We start from the raw sequence: 19837 nt of genomic DNA on the forward strand, positions 1-19837 counted from the left end.
CACCCATTCTGTTTTAAGAGCTATGCCCGGTCATGGGGAGGTAAAGCACAGCATAGGGAATATAGTCAATAATATTGTGCCAGTCGCGTACTAGACTTATTGGGGGGAGCACTTTGTAATGAATATAAATGTCTAACCACTATGCTACACACCTGAAAACTAATACAAACTAATATTGAATGTCAACTGTAATTGACAAGAGAGAGAGAGAGAGAGAGAGAGAGAGAGAGAGAGAGAGAGAGAGAGAGAGGGAGTGCTATGTCTGGAGTGGGAGTGTAAGGATATCGAGATGTAATGACACAGTGATATAGGAAGGTCTCTAAAAGCAGCCTGTATTCTAATTGCTAAAAATATCCCCTTGCTAAACAGAGGTGTAGGGAGGGAAAAGAAATGAGTAAAAATGGATTATATGGACATCTCGCTTTGGCAGCACATATTCTAAAATTGGAATGATACAGAGAAGATTAGTATGGCCTCTGAAAAAAAAAAAGAAAGAAAGTAAAGACCATCTTGCCCTGGCTGATGTAGCTTGGTTGGCTGGAGTGTAATCCCATGCACTGAAGGGTCGTGGTTTGATTCTTGGTCAGGGCATCGAGCCACAGTGACATCTGATATGTCTGCGTTGCAGCACCAGTACATGTAGAGAAGTGAGAACAGCCAGAAATGAGAACACAGTAGGAGCCACATAGCCCCACAGAGTGCCCACATAGCATTTTCAAGCTTGTATTTTTTTTTTTTTCTGATAAGAGAAAGTTTACTTAGAAAGTTACAGAGGTAGTAGAAGTGAACCAGCTGGGCTTAGGAAACATGTTACAGAAGCAGGAGAAGGGCCCTTGGAGCTTAGAGAGAAAGGCAAAGATAATGGGCCTGGAGGGGAAGGGGGCCGGGCAGGGAAAGGGGCAGGCGTGAGAGAGCACACGGGGAAAGAGGAGGGGAAGGTACCATCAAACTTGTATTCTTAAAAGTGTTGCTAATAACATTTAGAAGTGAGAAGAGAAGTTTAAACCTTCAAGTGAAAGCTGACAATGTGATTAAACGCCTCCCATTATAACAACTGTTCATAGCTGATTAGCTCTGTGGAAGAAACTGTCCTTGCTTAAAGTCATGGTACAGCTTGTCTTCCCCCATCCTTCAGAGTGCTGTCAGATGTTGATGCATTTATTGCCTATGTGGGTGCAGATCGGAAAAGCTGCGACCCTGGCCTGGAGGATGCCTGTGGCTTAAACCGCGCACGAGTGAGTAAACCTCCTCTGGGAACGGGAAGTTGGATTGACCGTGGGTGGGGGTAGGGGTGTTGTCATTTATGTTTTTCCTCTATGGGTTAGAAATCTGGGACTATTCACTTTCCGAAGCTGCTGTTTTCTTTTGTCTTGAATTCTTTCTTGTTTTTAAATGTTTTTAATGATTTTTTTGTTGTTAATTCTCACCCAAGGATATTTTTCTTTTCTTTTTTTAAAAAAAATATTTTTATTGATTTCAGAGAGGAAGAGAGAGAGATAGAAACATAATTGTGAGAGAGACACATTGATTGGTTGCCTCCTGCACATGCCTTGACCAGGACCAGGATTGAGCCTAAAACTGAGGTACATGACCTTGACCAGATTCAAACCCATTACCCTTCAGCACTCTATCCACTGAGCCAAACCAGCCAGGGCTGGTCTTGAATTCCTGAGTTAGTTTCCACAGCAGAGCAGATGGTCCTTCCTTCCTTCCTTCCTTTCTATTTTTAGTCACATATTATTTACTGGCAATACTTTTTTAAAAAATTTTTTATTATTATTGATTTTAGAGAGAGAGGAAAGGAGAGAGAGAAAAACAGAAACATTGTTGTAAGAGAGAAACATTGATCTGTCTCCCACACGTGCCCTCACCAGGGACTGAACCCACAGCCTGGGTACGTGCCTGACCAGGAATCGAACCATGACCCTTCTGTGCATGGGATGACGCTCCAATCAACCGAGCTACACCGGCCAGGGCAAGATGGTCTTTTCTTTTTTTTTTTAGGGGCCATGCTAATCTCTGTATTGTTCCAGTTTTAGCATATGTGCTGCTGAAGCAGCACAAGATGGTCTTTTCTTTTAAGTCATTATTTTGGCTTTAAGGATCTCTAAATAGCTCTGAAGACTGAAGGTATAATGAAGTAGGTCAGCAGGGTGAATCCTTCCTGCCATTGCTCTCTGGCATGTAAAGTCCTAAATGGGCTAACTTGCAAACCTGAGATTTTTCAGTTCTTTGCTACTCAAATAAGCATTGTTCTTGGCTCCATTAGGTCAAAAGTTGTATTAATTAACGTGGAAAATTGGTTGAGAGTACTGTGAGTGGGGATTAGAGCAAAAGCTGTCAAGGCTTAAGCTGAAGGGTGCTGGGTCAGTTCAAAAACAAGATGACATGTTGCCTGTCAAAACACTTTATTTTGAAGCATGTCCAAGCCACCGTCTCGTTGGGGTCCTGCGAGAGGATCTCAGCCTTGGAAGGGAGTTTCTACAGCCTGCCACTGCACTTGACGATGGCAGTGGAAAGTCTTGACCTGAACAGCAGAACCCTGGCCTGTTAGCTCAGTGGTTAGAGTGTCAGCCTGTGAACCGAAGCGTCGTGGGTTCGATTTCCCAGTCAAGTGCATGTACCGAGGTTTCAGGTTCTCCAGCTCCAGTAGAGGCGCGTGCAGGCAACCAATCAATGTGTCGTTCTCATGTCGATGTTTCTCTCTCTCTTCCTCCTCCTCCCTCCCTTCCACTCTCTCCGGAAATCAATGGGAAAAATATTCTCGGGTAAGAATTAAAAAAAGAGAGACAGGGATGGTGGCAGGGGTTTTTCCTTCTCTCTGGTCTCTGTATCACCTTTGCCATAACCTTGCAAATATCTAATAGCACTTTTGTCTTTTCTTCCCCTTTTATGTTTACCTTTCATTTCTGTTTTTCCGTAGATGAGCTTTTGTGTGTATAGCATTCTGGGTGTTGTGAAACGAACTTGCTGGCCCACTGACCTTGAAGAGGCCAAAGCTGGAGGATTTGTAGTGGGTTATTCGCCCACTGGGAATCCAATCTTTCGTAACCCCTGCACAGAACAGATTCTGAAACTTCTTGACAATTTGCTTGCCCTTGTAAGGTGAGTCGGAATAATGTTTTTATGTTTTTGTTTGTTGTTATTTTTTTACCTTAAGAATCTTAAAAAGTTGAACCTGTCTTATTTCTTCAGATCATGGTGGTAGTAAATGAGGCATTAGGACTCACTTCTTTCTAGTGGGGGGCGGGGTCTTTTTTGTAGATGTGTGTATTTATGAGAGAGAGAGAGAAACATGATTTGTTGTTCCATTCGTTGATGGTTGTCATGTGCCCTGACCGGGGATTGAACTTGCAACCTTGGTATATTGGGATGATGGCACTAACCAACTGAGCTACCCAGCCAGCAAGGCCTTTTTTAAAAAAAAATAACATTAGTTCTGCCCTGGCCACGCGGCTCAGTTTGTTAGAGCATCGTCCTGTACATCAAAAAGGTTGCAGGTTCCATTCCCAGTCAGGGCACATATCTAGGTTGCAGATTTAGTCCCCAATTGGGGTACATACAGGAGGCAACTGATCCATGTTTCTCTCCCTCTCCTTCCCTCCCTTCCCTTTCTCTCTCTCTCTCTCTCATCAATAAAAACATATCCTCAGGTTAGGATAAAAGAAATAATAATAACATTAGCTCACTTGCATTGTCTTACATTCCAAGTGAACACATGATGATAATCCCAAAATGGCTTTTCTCAATTTCAACCTCCTCTGTGTTCTTCTACTTTTTTATGCCTCATCCATACTTTTAAACTTGCTAAGTTTTATTTGCTCTAAATTTTTGCCACTAAAGAAATTGTTCATTGGGAGCAGGACAGTTGCTTTCTGTAGTGATGCTTCTCTGGGTGGTATTCAAATGAGCTAATCTGAATTTATCAGCAATGACTCTTGATAGCAAATGGACCAAACATCCAGTGGCTGATGATGCCAAAGGAAGGCATGATACATGTTCCACCTCCCTTTCCTAGGTGTTTAATTTTCAAAGCTAGGTCCTTAAACCAGCAGCATCAGCTTGTTTGAAATGCAGAATGGGGTCCCACCCCAGACATATTGAATCAGACTTTGTATTATAACAAGATTCCAAAGTGGTTCTTGTACACATTAAAGGTTCAGAGTTGCCCTGGCTGGTGTGGCTCAGTTGGTTGAGTGTCGTCCCATGCACCAAAAGGTTGCTGGTTCGATTCCCGGTCAGGGTGCATGCCTGGGAACTAGCTGTGCAGGAGGCGGTCAGTGTTTTTTTTGTTTTTTGTTTCTCTCTCTCTCTCTCTCTCTCTCTCTCTCTCTCTCTCTCTCCCCCTCCCCTTTCCTTTCTTCTCTAAAATATCAATAAAAACCTGATTTTTTAATAAAGGTTCAGAATCACTGTTACAAATTACATGAGCTAATCTACTCAAATGGAAGTAGGTCAAGTCTAGGCTTGTTAGTTACTTGATGTATGTTTGATGATTCAGAGATGCTCTCCACAGAGAAAGATAGGCTTTGGATAGAATTCAGTTTTAATTAGCCAAAGCAAAATTCGATGCTTACATCTCAGTACTCCTGAGTTACAGGTTAGGGCTCTGTTACAATGCTTTTTGGCCTCTGATACAGGGTGTAAGAGTGGAGTCTCACCTGAGCAAAACAAATTACTCATGTCTCAGGGACGCTCTGCTGGCAACAGACAGCTTAGACCATAAGCTTAAGAATCAAAGGTTTAAAGAGCTTGTTGACGACGGTTTAAAGAGGAGTGTCTGAAAGAGTTGTCACTGTGGATGTGTCTGTGGAAATAGGCAATGTTTTGTTCTGATTTCAAAAGGAGAAAAGAGATTTCCGTAAAGAAGTATGGCTTGCATATTGAGAGGGAAAAATAGCCAAGGAAAGGTTTGCTTCCATACTGATGTTTTTAAAACCAAAAGGTTCTTCAGCTTAGAGAAATGTGAAAGTGATGAAGTCAGATGCGACAGACTCAAAGACCCAGCAGCCTTTTTAGGGCTGTGGCCAGAGTCCATGCGGTGAGAACCCACACCTGGAAACGGTTCATTCCTGGTTGGACGAGGAGGCCACAAGAACAGCATGCTTGTCATCTTGATGTTTTTCTAAGAGTTCAGTGCTTCTGGGAAGTCAGTCAAAAGGTATTTTGAAAATGTTGACTGTAATTAAGGAGCATTTAGGTTCCTTGAGTAGTGTGCAGCTGGAGCTATTAGAGTTTTGTCTTGTTTTTGTAGTAAATTTTATCTTGAAGTATAATATAAGGACAAAGTATATATATAATTAAAGGGCACAAATTAAGAGTGCATGTAGGTGGATTTTCACAAGATACATACATATAATCAGCACCCAGATCAAGAAACAACCTTATCCAATAACTTTTCAAATCATTACCTGCCTCTCAAGGGTACCCCTCATTCTGACATTTAACGTTTTGCCTGGTTGTTTTAGCTTTAATAAATGGAGTCAGAAGCATGCACTTCTTGTCGGGCTTCTCTTGCTCAATATTACGTTTGTGAGAGTCATCGTGGTGTTCACATAGTGGTTGTGGTTTGTTCATTCTCATTTCTTGTGTGGTATTCCATTGTGTGAATATGTTGAATCTTATCCGTGTAGCGTTGATGGACTTTGGGGTAGTTTCTAGTGTTTTCTTATTACAAACAATGCTGCTGTTAACATTCTTGTAAATATCTGTTGGTGTACACGTAATTTCTTTTGAGTTAGAAGTAGAACCCTACATGTAAGAGTAGAATTCCTGTTTTATAAGGTATGCATATTTTCTGTTTACATCGATAGAACCAGATAGTTTTCTCAAGTGGTGTATTAATTTACAATTTGCATTTCCACCAGTTGGAGCTGGGAGTTTCAACTCCTTGTCAAATAGTCTGATAAGCAAAAAAGCGTCGTAGGTTCGATTCTGGTCAAGAGCACGTACCTCAGTTGCAGGCTCAACCCAGGGCCCTGGATGGGGTGTGTGCGGAGGCAAACAATTGATGTGTCTCTCTCACATTGATGTTTCTCTCTCTGCATCCCCCTCCCTACCACTCTCTTTAAAAATCAATGGGAAAAAAATATCCTCAGCCCTAACCAGTTTGGCTCAGTGGATAGAGCGTCAGCCTGTGGACTCAAGGGTCCCGGGTTCGATTCCGGTCAAGGGCATGTACCTTGGTTGCGGGCACATATCCAGTAGGGAGTGTGCAGGAGGCAGCTGATCAATGTTTCTCTCTCATCGATGTTTCTAACTCTCTATCCCTCTCCCTTCCTCTCTGTAAAAAATCCATAAAATATATTTTAAAAAAATATCCTCAGGTGAGGATTAACAAAACAAACAAAAAAAGGTGTTAGAGCTATGCTATCCACTATGTTAGCCACTAACTGTTGTAATTAGTTATTGAGCACTTGAAGTGTGGCTAGTTTGAATTGAGATAAGCTGTAAGTATAAAGTACACACCATATTTTGAAAACTTATTGCAAAAAAAAGAGTGTAAAATAGCTTGTTAATAATTTTTAATGTTAATATGTTGAAATTTTTTTATGCATTGGTTTAAATAAAATATTAATTTAACCTATTTCTTTTCACTTTTTAAGTTTGGCTGGCTAGAAAATTTGTAGTGGTTTACATTGTATTTGTGTTGGATGATGTTGTTTCTAGTGGGTTGGATAGAGGACAGATATGGGGAGCAGAACTCTCCAGTTCTCAAAAGGTTCCTTGTCGTCATTATCTGTTTATAATAGCAGCTTTTCTGCTAGCTTGAAGTTTGTTACATTGTTTCTGTTTATCTTCTGTATGTTCTGCTGAAATCTTTATGTGTGTGAAGTCTTATTTAGCATAGAGATTATACTCGTAGCTGGTGATACTAAAAATATAGGGGTTGGCAAAAGTAGGTTTACAGTTTTGAGACCTCGAAACAGTTTATTCTTGTCTTTTCTTTTTTTAATATATTTTTATTGATTTCAGAGAAGGAAAAGGGAGAGATAGAAACATCAATGATGAGAATCATTGATTAGCTGCCTCCTGCACACCCCTCACTGGGGATTGAGCCCACAACCCGGGCATGTGCCCTTGACTGGAATCGAACCCAGGACCCTTTAGTCCACAGGTCGATGCTCTAGCCACTGAGCCAAAGCAGTTAGGGCTATTCTTGTATTATTATTTATTAATTAGTGTATTATTTATTTGTATTACGACTATAAACCTACTTTGGCCCACCCCTGTATTTCAAATAAGTACAGATTATCCAAAAGTTAAAACTTTTATTACCTAATTGTCCTTTTCTTTGCCAAGCAGTAACTAGTCCCTCTTAATGTGGAACCACAGAACTCTAACTTGCCAGTGTGTCAGGAAAGGTGATAGTTCAGGAGCCTGAATATTACTAGGTGTTGTAGATGCCCCTGAACAACTGACCTGGAGTCAGGGTCTCAGCGAAGTATGTACTCTGAGTCCTCCTCTGCTGTGCATTAGAGATGCGGCCACTGTGTTGGTACCACCTCTTGAGGAGGAGGAGAATACAAGGAATACAAGGTTCTGTTGTAGCTCCAGGGACATTTGACATGCGATGCACTAACCCTTCTGTTTTCTAAATTTTCTCTTGGGATCACACCACCCTTTAATCAAAGAATAAGAAACAGCCCATCAGCTTTATGTCAAACTTAATTTCTTCAGGAAACTGATGTTATCAGAGATCATTTTATAGTATCAGACATCTTCCACATAAAACTCAATTCAGGAACTAAAAAGATGGCTCATTGCAGTTTTTAAAAGTAAATGGTGCCCTGGGTGATTTCTCTCAGTGATTAGAGAGTCAGCCCGCAGACCGAAGGGCATGGACCTCGGTTGCAGGTTCCACCTCCAGCCCGGTCAGGGCGCTCAGGGCGCGAGCGGGAGGCAGCCAATCATGTGTCGCATGTCAATGTTTTTCTCTCCCCCCCCCTTCTAAAAAAAATCAATGGAAAAAATATACTCGGGTGAGGATTAAATATGCTACAACATGGACAAACCTTAAGGACATTATGCTAAGTGAAATAAGCTCCTCATAAAAAAAGAAATAATTGTTGAAAGAAATTTCAAACCTAAAGAAAGGTTTAAAGAGTTTATTTGAGCCAAGGTTTTGGGGCCAGTCAGGGAAGCAAAATCTCAAAGGATTGAGATATAATGCTCCAAGGAGTAGCAATTTTGCAGTTTATTGTATACATTAGAACAGTGGTTCTCAACTTGTGGGTCATGACTCCTTTGGGGGTCGAATGACCCTTTCACAGGGGTCGCCTAAGACCATCGGAAAACACATCTATAATTACATATTGTTTTTGTGCTTTAATTATGTTCAATTTGTAACAATGAAATTGGTGGTCACCACAACATGAGGAACTGTATTAAAGGGTCGCAGCATTAGGAAAGTTGAGAACCACTGCATTAGAATCAAAGGAGAAGACATAAGGAAGATTACATGAAATCCATTGGTGGCAGGTTAAGAGCAGAGAAAGTAAAGCAAGAGAAATCTCTAGGGTTGGATACAAAGTAAAGTGGAGAGATACATGCTTCTTTTACATTGATGGTGCAGGATACTTAACATTTAACATACATAGTTGACAGAGATATGCAGGTAAAAGATCATAATGAAGAATGTTGGGGTTGTCTGACCATACTGGGGTGTTTATCTTTGGAAGTTTGTAGAAGAGATCATTTTGACATTTTATGTATATTATTCTTGGACAAAAACAATGGACAGAACTTGCTCCAGGTAGAGATTAATCTATCATATATATATAGGCCTTAAGACCTGAGTTCTTTCCATTATAATCTGTTCAGTTAGGAATTTTTACATGATCAGAGCATCCTGTGCGGTTACTTTCAGTCACTGATCTTGTCAGGCTTGCCAAGTAGCTCCATTTTTGTTCACGTACCGTATGATTTCACTTGTATGAGGTACTTAACGTAGTCAGAATCATAAAAACAAAGTGTAATGATGGTTGCCAGGGACTCAGGGAAGGGAGGAATGGGGAGTTTTTGCTTAATATGTATAGAGTTTGTTTTAGAAGATGAAGATACTTACAGGGATGGATGGTGGTGATGATTGCACAACAGTGAGTGTATTTATACCACTTAAACTGGGCACTTAAAAATAGTAAATTTTATGTTATATGATTTCACCACAAGAAAAGTAAAGCCTATTGCAAATGTTAGTGTAAGCAAGTCAGGCCACCGACTGGGAGAAGGTATTTGCAAACCAGGAGTTACAAAGGACCAGTTTCCAGTAATTCTACCTGTTTACACCCACCTCAGGTAAACTGTCACATGTGTACACAGGGAGACCTCTTCGGAAAAGCTCATTGCTGGGCTCTTTGTATAAGCAAAAGAGTGAAGACAATTAACTTTTAGTAGGAAGACGGGGAAATAACCTGGAAGTAACTTATTACGTGACATTCTAAAATGTAGTTTACCGTAAGTGACTGTATTATCAAGTGTACATGGTTAGATCTTAAAAACAATGTTGAGGATTGTTTGTGTTTTTTTAATAAGCATGGTCTAAATGTGCATCTTAAATATGTAACCTTGCTACTATCTGTTATATTTTGTAGCTTTCTGTATGTGTGAGATGTTTTATAATTAACTTTTAAAAGAAAAATAGGTAGTTATGCTCTTTGGCTGTAGATTGTTCAGTAGTACCATTGCTGTGGGCAAGAGGGGCTACTATAGATAGCAGTAGAGGGTCTATAGACCATGATGGTAGGTAGAGGGGCTATACCATAGATGGCAGGTTAGAGGAGCTTTACCATAGATGTCAGGTTAGAGGGGCTACCAGTGGTAGGCAAACTGCGGCTCAGCAAACCGTGGCTCGCAAGCCACATGCGGCTCTTTGGCCCCTTGAGTGTGGCTCTTCCACAAAATACCGACTTCTGTGCATGGGCCACGAAGTTTCAATCGCACTGTACGTGCGCACCTGCACGTGGTATTTTGTGGAAGAGCCACACTCAAGGTGCCAAAGAGCCGCATGTGGCTCGCAAGCTGCGGTTTGCCAACGACAGGGCTATACCACAGATGGCAGGTAGAGGGCTATACCATAAATGGGGGGTAGAGGGCTATACCACAGATGGCAGGTAGAGGACTATACCATAAATGGGGGGTAGAGGGCTATACCACAGAAGGCAGGTAGAAGGCTATACCATAAATGGGGAGTAGAGGGCTATACCACAGATGGCAGGTAGAGGGCTACTGTAGATGGCAGGTAGATCAGGTCCACAGTCATTCTGCTTAGTCATACAAAGCCAGGAACTGCTCAGGTAAGTCATTTTGGTGGGGAACAGGCACACATTTTGGGAACTGGATGTTCCTCCAGGGGCTGAAACAACTGTCAGAGCATTGTAGGGTCCATGTTCTTGGAATGGAGACAACATTTGAAAAATGGGAGCATGTTACCATCACTCTGTGTTCCTCCCTGTGCATCCACAATGCCTCTGACATTGCATCCTGTACCATTGGCAGTCAGAAGATGGAGTGCCAAGGCACAGCCTCAAGTTTTAAAGGAATTTGCTTCCTAGCCTCAGACTGTGATATTGCCTAGCTATCTCAGAATTTGGTTTTCATCTTGATTGCTTTGAGGTTGTGTACTATGCAGCTGTACTTAATAGCTTCAAGTCTGTTCTCTTTTCCAGGGAAGCATCTACATGTATATACTGTTTTCTCCCCCTGCCAGGAGTAGTGGTGACAGGGAGATTTGTCTGTGTGGAAGTGTAGTGTCACTGAATTACAAGGTGAAACCCACTCTTGCCTTCTGCAACAGACTAGGAAAAGTTCATATAGCATCCTTTTTTTCTTTTAGAACTCACAATACTTTATATGCACCAGAAATGCTAGCCAAAATGGTAGAGCCTTTCACAAAGGCTCTGGATATGCTTGAAGTGGAAAAATCTGCTATTTTAGGTAAGACATCTAGCCTTTTTTTTTTTTTTTTTTTTCTTGAAGTTCACCTAATCTCTAATGGGCTCCTCAAGCAGCCTCAGTGTGCCTTGTGTCTCCTGGTCATGGCACTACCTTGACCGCCCGTTTGTTCAGAAATGCATGTATGGAGTTCCCACAGGCATTTACGTCATTGTCTAAGCATACAGAGAAAGTCTTCAGAGGCAGTTTCTCCCCCCTAACACCCCCACCCCACATTAACCCCTCCAGGTAGTGATGTGTGTTAGAGCCTTTAGATTGTAAATAAACCATAGTTTTTTTACCTGAAGTATATTAGCATAATTTTATGCCTTTTATGTATAGGGAAAAAAATATTAAAACAAGCTTAGATAGCTTTTATCAGTAATATGTTATCAAAAAATTTTAAGGAATACTTTCTAAGCCATGTTTCCTGGATTAGAATGTTGCTTTAACTCATTTTTTCCACTAGCAAATAACTATGCAGTCATAATTGTGACATGTGCTGTGAAGGAAATGATTGAGAGACTGTGTGTTGGGGAGGAATCAGAAGATTGCCCCCAGTGGAGACTTGAAGGATGAGTAGGAGCTAACAAGAGGAGAAGCTGAGCATTCTGGGCAAACAAATACAAGATGCTAAGGCAGGAACGAGCTTGGTGTGTCCAGGAAATAGAGAGGGCCGACTCATGTGGCTGGAATGAGAGAGAGCAAGGCCCTGATGGTTAGAACTTAGAGCTGGAGACATCCATAGTTGTCTAAAACTTGTGCCCGTCTCTGAAGCTTCATGCTGCCTCTGAAGCTTTGTCACTACCCCCACAGTATCTCTTCGTTCCCAGCCATAACCTTGGGCCTAGCTGTGGATAAGCAATCCAGTAAGCATGTTAACGAAAGGAAGGGTGTTAGTTGGCCTTTCCAGAGCTTATGTCTGTCTTGGCCTACGTGGTCCTGGGCCATTTCCTTTGGCACCACTACACATAAGGTCCATGTTGCAGAAACCAGTAAAAATAAAACTGCCAAGAAATGTTTTGCCATTATAAAAAGTAGGTGTTGCTTCACACACACACACACACACACCCTTGCATTCAGTTATTCACATTAAACCAGGAACTCCTGCTGTAGGAATATATGGCCAACCAAACCATACTAGAATGGACAAACAGTTCCTTCTGGCAGCTTCCAACCATGAGCAAGACTTGACATATAAAATAACCTCTGATTAGAAGTATATAAGGCAATTATTATACCTAGGTAAGTGGTTGTCATGTTGATCTGTTGTCATCTTGGGCTTTGCATAAAATTTAGCTTGAAAAAGAGGTTCCACACTTAAAAAGGGAGGCCCCCCTTCCTTATGGAGAGATCATTTTGAGTTGTCATTGTGTGTTTTGGTACAAGTTCCATCTGGAGAAACCCAAGCAAAAGTTGGAGTATCCGGGTCTAGTCTTGAGTCCTGGGTCCTTAAATAGCTTTCACCTTTTCCTACCAAGACAGTAGAGCTCTTGGCACCTCCAGCTGGTAGAAGACTTGGCCAGCTGCTTGGCATTTATCATGCTCCTCACCCGCCCTCCCCCCCCCCCCCCCCAAACCACATCTGCCTGTGATCGCGCTGTGTTGGTAAGTTGGGACTCGGCAGTGGGGCAGCGTGCACCTGACCTGTGTTTCTCTGTAGGATTACCTCAGCCTCTCTTGGAACTGAACGACTCTCCTGTTTACAAAACGGTCTTGGAAAGAATGCAGCGCTTCTTCTCCACCCTCTATGAGAACTGGTAATGAACCAATGCAGCCTCCACATTCTCTTCCTAGACGTGTGTTGTGTAGGAATGGCCATGGTTGGACTTTTGATCTAGAATTAGAGTCAGGTAAGATGAGGCAAAATTTTGACAAGGAACTAATTCTAGTGTCAAGTCAAAATGAACAGTTTTCTTACATTTGCTCTTTTATAATTGTTATATGTGCCTCAGCCCTAGCTGTGACTTGGTAGTTTACTAGTATGTCCAATGTGTCTGTTTCCGATACATAAAATGATGAGACCAAAGCAGAAGATACAGTGGAAAGGATGCATTTTCTCAGCCCTCACGATGCAAAGCCTGCCTTTTATGGGATACTGGGAGGTGGCTGGCCAGATTTTGCTTTCAGGTCTGAGTTGGGGGGCGGGGAGGTGAGTGGCCCTCTGTCCACTGCCACAGCCTCGGCCTCTGACCCAGAGCTCTAATCAGCCGAGCTAACAAGAGGCTCTCCATTGTAAATCTGTATTACTTAGGAAATAATGAAGGCTACTGTTGATATTGGGTACCAAAGGATACCAACAACTGGCTTTCAGAAGATGCTGAACCTGCTATCAAGAAGTTTCCTTAAGAGTGGGAGGCAACGGGTGTTATTTTCACTTTTAATAAAAGATTAAGTCCACATCTTTGAAGTACACTAATTATGTTAAAGTTCTCGTAAGGAGTAAATATAATTGCTCTTCTAGCTGAGAAGTCTTATTGTAGACTAGAAGTCTCTGTACCAAAAATCCATGGCACAGAGATTTCCCAGGGCAGTCGGGCTGGCAGTAGATGTTGAATGTGTCATTGCCTGTTATTTCCCTTACAGTTTCCATATCCTGGGGAAGGCAGGCCCTTCCATGCAGCAGGACTTCTACAGCGTGGAGCACCTGGCTACCCAGCTCCTGAGCTCAGCCTTCGTCAATTTGAACAATATTCCTGACTACCGACTCAGACCCATGCTTCATATCCTTTCAAAGTCCCTAGCTAACCCAGAAGATTGAATACAGGAACAGTTCATAGGCACCAGAGGAGGCAGAGCTGAGCTGCATGGAATAGATGGAATCTTATATCTAAATATATAATAACCATGTTAAAAGGACAAGAAGATTGTCCGGCTGGGTGGCTCGGTTGAGCATCATCCCGTTCACCAAAAAAGTTACAGGTTCGATTCCCACTCAGGGCACATACCTAGGTTTCGGATTTGATTCCTGGTCAGGGCACATCTGGGAGGCAACCAATCAATGTTTCTCTCACACATCAATGTTTCTCCCTCCCTCCTTGTCACTCCCGCTCTCTCCTTCTCCCTTCCTCTTTCTCTAAAATCAATAAAAATATCCTTCGGTGCCCTAGCCGGTTTGGCTCAATGGTAGAGCATCAGCCTGTGGACCAAAGGGTCCCAGATTCGATTCCAGTCAAGGGCATATACCTTGGTTGCAGGCTCCTCCCCACCCGGGCCCTGGTCAAGGTGCATGCAGGAGGCAACCAATTGATGTGTTTCTCTCACATCAATGTTTCTGTTTTTCCCTCCCACTCTCTCTAAAAATCAATGGGAAAATATCGTTCAGTGAGGATTAACAAAAATATTTGTATATACTAGTGGCCCAGTGCACGGATTCATGCACATGGAAAGGAAATTAAGTAGAAGAAATATTTTACTAGTAATGTCGCCATTTGCCCTTTATAATAGGAGTGTCAACCAAATTCATGATTGACAATGACAGATCAAAACACACACGTGTGATTGGTGCCAGCGAGAGCTTTATATGTATTGCACATGCATGCAATTTATTTTTAAATTGCCAGTGCGCATCATATGTAACAGCTGGTCGGTTGGTCGGACATACGGTCAGTCACTTTGCCTTTTAAATATAGAGATACTGTTTTCGTGAGGATTGAAGAAAAAAAAAGGACAAGAAGATTGAAGTAAATAATGGGAAGGCAGTCCAGGGGGGCTTGAAAGCTCGTTGCTAGGCACAAATCCTTATCATGCCACCTTTTTTTTTTTTTTTTTAAATTTTTATTGATTTCCAGGAGGAAGGGAAAGGGGGAGAGAGAGAAACATCAATGATGAGAGAATCATTGATCGGCTGCCTCCTGCATGCCCCCTATAGGGGATTGAGCCAGCAACCCGGGCATATGCCCTTGACCAGAATCAAACCTGGGACCATTAAGTCTGCAGGCCGATGCTCTATCCACTGAGCCAAACCAGCTAGGGCTACCATCTCACTGTCATCCTTTTTGTATATTTTGTCAGGTGCTTCCTCTTTGAAATTGCACTCTTGTACTTCATTGTCATTTGGATTTTTTTTTTAATCTTTTGTTTAGTATCTTTTTTCCCTGCGTTATAAGGAGAATAGTGAAAGAGAGTTTATCGCAAGAATGTCCCTCCTATTTTCCGCCCTACTTTCAGACAACTCAGTGCCTAAAACATGCAGCCTGGTAGAAAGGACAGTGAAACTAAATATATCATGGAAATGAGTATCCATGCAGCGTAGGATTTTCAGAAAAGAGCCTGAAGATGAGGATGTTCTTGGCATCTTGCAAGTCCTTTGTCGGTTGACTCTGCCCAAGAATTCAACCTGTTGCCTGACATATAAGGGTGCTTTAGAATGAGAAGGCATGTGCTCACGTACTAAAACTTCTTAACCTGCTGTGGCATGGGTCTTTGTGAAGCCTCTGGTGCTCTTCTGCCCCCCAGAGCACTATGAAGCCCTGGTGTCGCCCATCCTCGGACCTCTGTTCACCTACCTCCACATGGTAAGAGATTGGTCAGGAAAGGCGCGTGCCTCTCAGAAGTCTTGCAAGTCAGAAGCTTCTGGAAGTGTTTCCTAGCCTTACCAGGATGTCTGTGCAACCAGCTCGTCCTTGCTGCAGTGGACTAAGCAGCCCCCCAACTACTGAACTGGTTTAATTGCCCACAAAACACCTGCAGAGTCGGCATCTGCTCCTCACTTCCTGTTACCTGAGGAAAGGTGATCAGAGGAGTGCCTCCCCTGGTTCTGTTTCTCTGACTCGAATTAAGCAAGGGGCCAGCTGGGTAGAGAACAGATGTGTCCAGAGTGACTCAGGAATTCTAAAATTGTTGATCCTTTCCAAGCAAAGATGTGTAATTTGCTGCCCTCGTTAGGGGTGTGGGAGGTTACAGAAACCATACCTAGTTTTTTAGCCTGTGGGCCTCCCCAGGCTCTGTCTTTGATGCCTGCAGTCATCCTTGGCTAATTTTAATCATGAAGTAGACCTTAGATATTATCTGCTCCAACCTTCTACACAGTACTAGCACTTCCTTCCTTTTTGTTTTCCCAGAGGCTTTCCCAAAAGTGGCAAGTCATCAACCAGAGGAGCCTGCTGTGGTAAGGAGCATCTCTTCTCCTTGGTGGATGAGCTGGGGCCGAGCTGGGTGGGGGAGATCAGAGGGGAGGGGCTGTTTCCGCGGTCCCAGGGCCAGAACAGCCGTGGTTTGTAGTCATTCTCAGCCTAGATTAATGACAGGTGGCTTGTCCGTGACCTTTATGCAGACTCAGATAAGACTCAGACTTCAGAGGGGGACCTTCAGCTGCCTTAGGAGAATGCTGAGACTTCTTAGCCACTTAGGCTTTTGATCCAGTACTCTCTGCCAACTGGATATAGTCACAAGTCATGTTCCTCAATGGATCATTGCTGTCCATTCCCAACATGTGCATGGAATGCAGACCAGAAGCACGCCAGGAGAAGGAACAGGGCACGGTTTAGTTAGGGTCACTGCATTTCTTACCTTCGCTTTTTTGCACTTCATGGAACCTTGACCCTCTGGTGTTCTGCAGTGGAGAAGATGAGACTTCAGAAGAAAACCCAGAGTCTCAAGAGATGCTAGAGGAGCAGCTGGTGAGGATGTTAACCCGAGAAGTCATGGACCTAATCAGTAAGTGGCATGTGGGAACCAGGGGAAGTAGAGAATTTTTCTGGAGAAAGAACTGGTCACCCACCCAACCTCATTAAGGCATGTTTGCAGCAAATACTAACAGGTTGGTGAGAAATAATTCACTAGGTAGAAACAAGGTAGCCCTTAAAGCAACCTCTGAACATTTTATGAATGGCAAACTGAATTATATCTGTTCATACTAAGGCCAGAATATGAGGAAATGGTTTAAAATAGCAGGAGGAATTCAGATTAATGGTAGGAATAACTTCTAGCTTTGTCAAAATAGGGGGAAATTTTTAATTCTTGGACATAAAGGTGGTTCATTTTTCTTTTTTGGGTCATTTCATTTGTTTGTGATGCAAAGTAGAACAAAGATGTATCAGGTATCCTCTCCTGGTCCCTTAGTCTCAGGGAATTCTGTAATTTCCCTCCAGTTAATCTAACTTGAAGAGGGATCAGAAGTCTGGTCAGATGCCTTCATTTCTGTAGGTGAAGCTGATGTTCCTGGACAGTACCTCACTTTCTCCCCTCATCTGCCCAGAGACAGTTTGGGATCTGTTGGCCTGAGATGGCTGTTGTCTGGTGGTAACAAGCCAGTAACCCTGCTTTCTTGCTTTAGCGGTGTGCTGTGTTTCAAAGAAAGGTGCTGACCACAGTGCTGCTCCCCCTGCAGATGGAGATGGTGAGTCTGTTGCATGGCCCTTAAGAGGTCTACCCTTAGGCTCCTAAATATTGTCCCTTCTGTAGCCAGGTCGGTTCTGGGTCTGATGTGGATGGGATGTTGTACATCTAGATTTCATCTCTGCTGGATTCCTCCAAACTATAGTCCATCTCAGAGCCCTTGCACTGGCTGTTTCCTCTAGAATGATTTTTCCTCCCAATTATATACATGGCCTGTTCCCTTGTTTCATTTGGGTCTCTGCTCAAATGTTAACCTCCAATAAGTCTTCCATGACCAACTTATCAAAAATAGCAACTCCAACCATGCTATATTTTCTGCTCTATTTTTCTGTTTTGTTGTTAATCCTAACCCAAGGATATTTTTCCATTGGTATTTATTTATTTTAAAATATATTTTTATTGATTTTAGAGAGAGGAAGGGAGGAGAGAGGATAGAGAGATAGAAACATCAATGAGAGAGAAACATCGATCAGCTGTCTCTTGCACGCTCCCCACCAGGGATCAAGTCCACAACCCAGGCATGTGCCTTGACTGGAAATCAAACCATAACCTCCTGGTTCATAGGTCTATGCTCAACCAATGAGCCACACTGCCGGGCTTCCATTGATTTTTAGATAGAGTGGAAGGGAAGGGGTGAGACAGAGAGAAACATCGATTGGTTTCCTCCCACACGTGCCCAAACAGGGCCTGGAATCAAGCCTGCAACCAAGGTACATGCCCTTGGCCGGAATTGAACTAGGGACCCTTCAGCCCATGGGCCGACGCTCCATCCACTTAGCCAAACAAGCTAGCAAATCCTCTGCTCTATTTTTCTTCAGGGCACTTACCACTATCTGATGTTACTTTGGTTTTTTTATGATGTCACCTATTTATGAATTCATTTATTATTTGTGTCTCTCACTAGAATGTCAGCTCCCACCAGGGAAGGGACTTTGTGCTATTCCTGTGATATCCCCAGTAACTAAATTAGTGTCTACTACAGTAGGTCTTCATATATTTGTTCAATGACAAGTTCCTCACCAATAGCAGCTTTTTAAGTAACCATCCAGAAAACCTCACTTCCCACCGTTTCCCAAATGTACAGCTAGATGGCTCTCTAGATCTGCCATGGGCAATGGCTTCTGTACCCTTTCACGAGGCTTGACTCAGCCGCCAGTCAGCCCAGGCTACTGAACTCTCCTGCGTTCTGTGAGCTTCTGTCAGGACAGGAGAGTCTGCTCTGCTCTGAAAGGCTGGAGTTAACATTCTGCTCTCTGCTTACAGATGAAGAGATGATGGCCACAGAGGTAACCCCCTCGGCCATGGCAGAGCTTACAGACCTGGGCAAATGCCTAATGAAGCACGAGGTGGGTGGAGGGCAAGGTGATGTTTCTCCTTCTCCAGCTGTGGAGCCAGCTTCCACTGTTCTCACTCTGTGATGCCTTCAGAAAAGTTTTGGGGTAATACTCCTTTATATGAGTTAAGTTCCTGGTTCCTGAAGTTTGAGAAAAGAGTGGGAAAAGCTCAAGGCCATGTTGTCTCCCTCGTTGCTGTGGGCAAAGGCTCTCAGAAAAACTCAGAAGCAGGCCCGAGCTCTGTCTCCTTCCTATACGTAGGTTTCCTCTTCTATATTGGTTGTTTTTTCTTTTTGACTGTCTGATCTACATAGAGAGGAAATAAGCCCACTTCTCTTACCATTTTCCTGCTTACCTACTATTAAAACTCCAGCTCCTGATACATAATGCTCAGAGAAAGTTGTGCTTACTTTCCCATTGTAATCCTTCATCCTTCTCCTAGGATGTTTGTACGGCGCTATTGATTACAGCCTTCAATTCCCTGGCCTGGAGGGACACTCTGTCCTGCCAGAGGACGACTACCCAGCTGTGCTGGCCCCTCCTCAAACAAGTATGGTTATTTGCCCCTTCGAGGTTTGGGTCATAAGGATTGACTGAGTCATTTGGAGGAATTGGGGTGCTGGGGCCTTCGGCGTCCCACTTTGGCCCTCAATATAGCTGTCTCCCCAGGTGCTGACAGGGACACTGCTCGCAGATGCTGTGACATGGCTTTTCAGCAGTGTGCTGAAGGGCTTGCAGACGCACGGGCAGCATGAAGGCTGCATGGCTTCACTCGTGCACCTGGCTTTCCAGATCTACGAGGCGCTGGTGAGTCGGGCAGGCAGCCAGGCTTCACCCTTCACAGCCGGGCCTTCCTCTAAGTGTAGGCAGCTGCCAAGTTGCTAGTGCTGCATGGGGGAAGGGGCAGAGCCCAAACCTACTCCATTTAGTGGATTTATCCTTACTTCTCAGCGTCCCAGGTACCTGGAGATAAGAGCTGTTATGGAGCAGATCCCTGAAATACAGAAAGACTCTCTGGACCAGTTTGACTGCAAGCTTTTGAACCCCTCTCTGCAGAAAGTCGCTGACAAGCGCAGGAAGGACCAATTCAAACGCCTCATTGCTGGTTGTATTGGGGTAGGTCATGCACCTTCCTTTGTGCTCCCAACCACCTTGCGGTCTTAGATGATGTGTTCAGGCAAACCAGAAACCAGCTGTATTCATTGACCATTATGGTGAGATTACCTTTAAAA

General features: G+C 43.3%; 1 protein-coding gene and 1 pseudogene across 6 annotated transcripts in view; both read left to right on the forward strand.

Moving 5' to 3' along the window:
* XPO5 (exportin 5) overlaps positions 1-19837 on the forward strand; it is a 50208-nt gene that overhangs the window by 28639 nt on the left and 1732 nt on the right. For 3 of the 6 annotated variants that reach the window (XM_070418524.1, XM_070418525.1, XM_070418526.1), the window contains 13 exons: positions 1136-1235; positions 2924-3105; positions 10835-10935; positions 12596-12692; positions 13519-13655; positions 15352-15449; positions 15996-16042; positions 16493-16590; positions 17210-17272; positions 18535-18617; positions 19048-19155; positions 19275-19412; positions 19557-19721. In XM_070418524.1, the coding sequence (XP_070274625.1) occupies positions 1136-1235; positions 2924-3105; positions 10835-10935; positions 12596-12692; positions 13519-13655; positions 15352-15449; positions 15996-16042; positions 16493-16590; positions 17210-17272; positions 18535-18617; positions 19048-19155; positions 19275-19412; positions 19557-19721 (1417 nt within the window). Of the gene's footprint in view, positions 1-1135; positions 1236-2923; positions 3106-10834; positions 10936-12595; positions 12693-13518; positions 13656-15351; positions 15450-15995; positions 16043-16492; positions 16591-17209; positions 17273-18534; positions 18618-19047; positions 19156-19274; positions 19413-19556; positions 19722-19837 lie in introns of those variants that run through there. The other 3 variants (XR_011471870.1, XM_070418527.1, XM_070418528.1) reach the window with 3 other exon arrangements.
* Positions 419-512, forward strand: LOC139013331 (U6 spliceosomal RNA; annotated as a pseudogene).

The sequence above is a fragment of the Myotis yumanensis genome, unplaced genomic scaffold (assembly GCF_028538775.1).
Source record: "Myotis yumanensis isolate MYYU_CA2020_CCGP unplaced genomic scaffold, mMyoYum1.0.hap1 SCAF_6, whole genome shotgun sequence".
NCBI lineage: Eukaryota > Metazoa > Chordata > Mammalia > Chiroptera > Vespertilionidae > Myotis > Myotis yumanensis.